The sequence below is a fragment of the Nylanderia fulva genome, unplaced genomic scaffold, assembly GCF_048542155.1.
Source record: "Nylanderia fulva isolate GAGA-0341 unplaced genomic scaffold, ASM4854215v1 Scaffold765, whole genome shotgun sequence".
NCBI lineage: Eukaryota > Metazoa > Arthropoda > Insecta > Hymenoptera > Formicidae > Nylanderia > Nylanderia fulva.
The window spans coordinates 40,178-45,828 of NW_028190879.1; the positions used below are offsets into that span (position 1 = coordinate 40,178).

Here is a 5,651-nt window from a genome sequence, read left to right on the forward strand (position 1 = left end):
ATATAAAACATGGGTAAGAATACACGTCTATGAGAAAAAAGATAAAAAAGATAAAATAAATCGAAAAAGTTACCTGAAAATCCCCCATTTTGATTTCCATAAACGTATAAATACGGCTCTCGGAGTTAAGTTAGCTAGCTACATTTTTGAATTTCGTCTCTCGCGTACTCACGTATTCGACGCAAGTGTACTATTAAATTTCAAATAATGAGTTTGAAAAAAGTAATTGAAATTTGTCTATCACTAGCGCAGAGTTTATGCGGAAAAAATTTTTCCAAGTATATATATGAATTAACATGCGCGAGTGAAGACAAATGCTTCAATATTTTTGGAAAATTCGCGGGGGAATGTCCCAACGCTGTGCTAGCGGTATTATTCCGACTAGGACATTTTAGTGTTTTTCGCGAATTAGTGATTATCGCGGGTGAGGTGATCGAGTCGCGATACTATTTTGGTGGTGAGAAAGAAAACGACGCAGCAGGTCACATAGAATATCTCCTCCTACATTTTCATCGAGTTCTCCGGGGAGAAGATAATAATGGTAAGTTTTTATTTTTTTTTTTACACTTAATTATAAATAAAAATTAATTAAAACTACCCCAATTATTTAAATCGCTAAAACTTTAGCTTTCGTACGCCCTGTCGCACGCGTTACAGGAAACCGGTTGCGCGTACTAGAGAATCGCCCCGTATTACTTAGATTAAGGTTAAATAGAAGACGACGAGCGGATTCTTCGCCGGACCTTCGCGTAAGTTTTTAACATCATAAATTATATCGCGCTGCTAGAAAACATTATATTAAACAGGAAATTTTTTAATAAAAATAATATACGTTCCAGGCCGTGCACGCATCGTGTTAACGCCGAAGCTGGAACACCCGGTTATTGATTTAGCCGAAAGTGATAACGACGTGGAAGAGGTGCGGGTTCGCGAAGTAAGTCCGTTCGATGAGGCGGCCATATTTACTCCGCTTGAAAGTAAGTAAGAAAAATACTACAGTGCTATATATCAACACAAAAGATTTTTTAATTATGTGAAATACTAATAATATATGACTGATGAATATTAGATGACGCGGCGAATGAAAACGTGGTCGTAGAGGAGCGAGAACTGGGGGAGGAAATCGACGAGGAAATAAACACGATTTCGGAAGATGAAGAGGAGCTGGAGGAGGAAGTGGAGGAGAAGGAGGAGGAGGAGGAAGATGAAGAGTTGGAAGAAGAAGAAATAGAGCAAACGGAAGATGAAGAAGAAGAGCCGGAAGATCGAGAAGAACAAACGGGAGATGAAGAAGAAGTGGAAGATGAAAATATCAACGCCACGTTTTCTGTAGAAGAAGAAGAAGAAGAAGAAAATAGCGGGGGGATGGGCGTGGAAGGTAATAATTTCATATTTTATACTTAATCTTCTCCTACGTTTAAATTTTTTGTTTATTTTAATTAAAATAAAATTTATTAGGAATTTCTTTCTCTCCTAACATCGCGCCCGAAATTTCATATTCACCGGAGTATTAACCCTCGCAGCGTGATACAAATACCCCGGTAAAAGAATATTAAAACGTAAGTGAACTTAACATAATTATTATTAATAACAACATTTTCACATTATTAATAAAAATTCAAGCGTAAGAGAGTAATATTTTATTAAATATTTTATTTTGTTAATATAATTTTTATTTCTCACAGTACAGAGTGGTGGGGGAAGGAACGTCAGATTACAACAAGAAGATTCCCAAACCCGCTCCGCTGAGGAAACTTCCGACGAAGAGCGACATTTAGAGGCTGCTGGTGGACAAGAGAAAGAAGAAGAAGAAGAAGCGGAGGAAGAAATAGCGAATCAAGAGCCTGATGGTAATTTTAGATATTTAATAATGTTGGCGGAAAACGTGCGTCGCTTTAGAACTTTTGGTGTAGAAGGACGGGAAATTAGTTTCCGTATTTGTCCAATACCCGAAGGAGCAAACGTGTATGAGTGGTTAGAAAATGCGTTTCGCGAACTTCACGAGTACGCGTTGCATTCGTGCGAACCGAGGGATTACGTCGGCATATCTTTCGATTCCGCAAGTTTAACCCGCGGCCCCGCAGGTATATCGTTCCGACCTTTGCGAGATTTGACTTACGAAAATATTTGGGAACTCGTAAGCTCGTTAGCGCAAAGCTGCGGAGGACACGATATAGCGCAAGAATTTAACATTCGGATTTTTAAAGTCACCCCTCCCATTGGTCGCGGCCGTAACAGGTTTACGCACGATGTTATTGCTAAACGCTCGATTTTAACAATTTCCAATTCCGATAATTTATGTCTTCCTCGCGCGCTTGTATCGGCTCTAATTTTTAACGAGCGTGGAAATTTACGCACGAGAGAGTTACACGCGAAATGGAATGCGGTGAGAAAACAAAACTCGGTGTTACAGCGCGAGTTTGCGTTGCAACTTACGAGGAATGCCGGTGTCACGATTCCGGAGGAAGGATGTGGAATTGATGAAATCGAGCGTTTTCAGCAATATCTCGCGAGCGAAAATGTCGCGATAATAATATATAACGACGATACTTTTGGTCGAGGGGGTAATCCGCTATTCGATGGAAACGCATTTCTAACCACTTTGCAGCGGGAAATAAAAACTCGTCTAAATCTATTATACAGTTTAAATAATAAACATTTCGATGTAATTTTAAATTTAAATGCAGCAGCAGGCGGGCGGGGATATTGTATCCCGTGTAATTTAAGTTACCGCTCCGATGTGAGAGAGCATCGATGCTCTAATAAATGTCCGCGATGTAACGGAGAGCCGCCGTGCGAGCAATCATTCGCGGATCGTACTAGGTGCGATAATTGTAGACGTGAATTTTTCAATCATGCCTGCTTGGAGCGTCATCGCGCGGTAAAATCATACGATGGTAAATCACGTCGGAGTGTTTGTGAAACTATACGATTTTGCGAAGATTGCGGACGTTTGATTCAAAGAAATAATCAACACGAATGCGACACGGCTTATTGCGCTACGTGTCGTTCTCTTCAACCTTTGAATCATCTTTGTTACATGCTTCCCCTTCGTCGGCATGGCGATAATCGTCCCGATCCGAGCACTTCCGAACACGCGGATGGAAATAGCGAACAACAACAGCGGAGAAACGACGACGACGACGACGATGACGCCGAAGGTTCGATTAATCAGACTCGCGAACGCGTAGAAAGCCGGGTCGCATTCGTGTTTTATGACTTTGAGACGAGGCAAGACGAAACGCTCCAAGGTAGCACAAATGTAAAAATTCACGTACCTACGCTCTGCGTCACTCAACAAATTTGCGAGGAGTGTGCAGAAATAGATGAAATGTCGGTGCGATGTCGCTGGTGTGGTATTCGCGAATTTATATTTTGTCGCAACCCTGTGCAGGAATTTGTAGATTTCGTAACGCGGCCGACAAAATATTTTAAACAAATAATTTGCATCGCGCATAACGCGAAATCATTCGACGCGCAATTTATTTTGAAATATATTGTGGAAAACCATGTCTTAGAGCCTCGAGTCATTTTAAACGGTACGAAAATAGTTGTATTAACGCTAGGTCATACGAAATTTATCGATAGTATCAATTACATGCCGATGCGTTTATCCGAATTACCTAAAGCTTTTGGACTGACAGAAGGTACGAATAAAGGCATTTTTCCACATTTATTCAATACTATCGATAATCAGTCTTATGTCGGAGCGTTACCCGGTGTTCAATATTATTCACCCGATTCTATGCAGATGAAAGAACGCGAAAAATTTCTCGCGTGGCACTCCGAGATGACGCGCGCGAACTATGTGTTTGATTTTCAACGTGAAATATTGCTTTATTGTCGTAACGATGTAGATATCCTTAGACGAGCGTGTATGGCTTTTAGAAAAATATTCTTAGAGCGTGGAAACGTGTGTCCATTCGAGGAATGCACAACCATCGCCTCAACGTGTATGCGAGTATTTAGAAAAAACTTTTTACGCGAAAGAGAGATCGGTATCATTCCAATGGGGGGATACAGACATGCGAATATTCACTCGCGTAAAGCCCTGCAATGGTTGATATGGAAAGAGCGGGAGCTCGCTCATCATATTATCCATGGCGGTCGCGCTCGAGAATATCGATTACGCGATGGTACGCTAGTCGATGGATACTACGAGTCGGTAGAAAATAACGTAACTTAATATTACGTATTACAGTTTCACGGTTGTTTTTGGCATAGTTGTCCAAGATGTTTTCGGGTAAATCGCGATAGACTGCTTTCGACAGATCGTACAGATACATGTGATTCACGCTACGAACACACCGTTGCAACGACATTTCGTCTTCGTAAGCGCGGATATAGGGTGATTGAGAAATGGGAATGCGACTTTGATCGCGAGATGAATGAAAATATCGAGATGCGCGAATATCTACATCGACATCAAATGATAGACGTCAAACCGCTCGATCCCCGAGACTCATTTTACGGCGGACGCACAGGAAATATCGTAACGCGATACGAGATCACGGGTACGGAAAAGATACGTTACGTGGATGTATGTTCTCTGTATCCGTTTGTGTTGAAGACCGGTGATTTTCCGATTGGTCATCCGACAATATACGTAGGTGAGGAATGCGAGGAATTAATCGAATTATCACCGGGATATAATTTCGATTCAGTCGAGGGGGTCGTGCGATGTAAAATACTTCCTCCCCGCGATCTCTTTCATCCTGTATTACCCTATCGCGTGCAGGGTAAATTATTATTTGCGTTATGTCGTAGTTGCTGCGAAACATTTTCTCAGATTGCGTGTACTCACGAAGCCCACGAACGCGAAGTCGAAGGTACATGGATATCGTGCGAATTACGAAAAGCAATCGAGAAAGGATATTTTGTGACAGGGGTTAGTGAGATTTGGCAATATAACATCACTCGTTACGAAACGGGTACGCGACAAGGGGGTCTATTTACGGAATACATCAATACATTTCTACAATTAAAGCAAGAAGCTAGCGGATGGCCCGAGCAACTGTGTCGATAACGTTGCTAAAGAGCGTTACATCCGTGAGTATGAGGAAGTAGAAGGAATCGTTCTTGAAAAAGATGACATTGTACGTGGGGATTTTAACTGAAAGGTTAAAGGAAGAAATGGAGGGGAAGAATATGATACCGGAGAGACAGACAGGTTTTAGGAAGGGAATGGGGGTGATGGATAGTATCTATGTGTTGAACTATCTGGTGAATAAGAGGGTAAACAAGAAGGGGGGAAAGGTAGTCGCGGCATTTATGGACCTGAAGGCGGCGTTTGATTCGGTAGATAGGGAGGTGTTAATGGAGGCAATGAAGAGGAGGGGAGTGAGGGAGGGATTAAGGAGTAGGATAGAAGAGGTGTACAGGGAAACGAGGAGTAAGGTAAGAGTGGGGAAGGAGGAGGGAGGAAATTTTTGGACGGCAAGGGGGGTAAGGCAAGGTTGCCCAATGAGTCCGCACTTATTCAGTTTGCTGATAGCGGATATAGAGGAAGTGCTAAGAAAAGGAGGTTGGGGGGGGGGGGGGGTGAAACTGGGAGGGGAAAAGGTGCATTGTTTGGCGTACGCAGATGATATGGTACTGTTGGCGGAGGATGAAGAAGGGATGATACATATGTTGGGGAAAATGGAAAGTTA

The 5,651-nt window shown here is 42.1% G+C and overlaps 1 protein-coding gene and 1 long non-coding RNA gene across 3 annotated transcripts; both read left to right on the plus strand.

Annotated features, from left to right (window-relative positions):
* On the plus strand, window positions 1–1,176 carry LOC146720142 (uncharacterized). Of its 2 annotated transcripts, none has more exons than XR_014926194.1 (3): window positions 1–541; window positions 628–977; window positions 1,070–1,176. It is a non-coding gene; the product is annotated as an uncharacterized LOC146720142 (long non-coding RNA). The 2 variants fall into 2 exon arrangements; XR_014926193.1 differs by lacking the exon at window positions 1–541 and having other exon boundaries at window positions 549–749; window positions 840–977.
* A 189-nt stretch (window positions 1,177–1,365) lies between these two features.
* Window positions 1,366–4,628, plus strand: LOC146720143 (uncharacterized). The gene is made up of 2 exons (XM_085489016.1): window positions 1,366–1,378; window positions 1,686–4,628. Exons 1-2 carry the CDS (start codon window positions 1,366–1,368, stop codon window positions 4,184–4,186), a joined length of 2,514 nt encoding a protein of 837 aa, XP_085345142.1. The 3' UTR covers window positions 4,187–4,628.
* The last annotated feature ends 1,023 nt before the right edge of the window (window positions 4,629–5,651 follow it).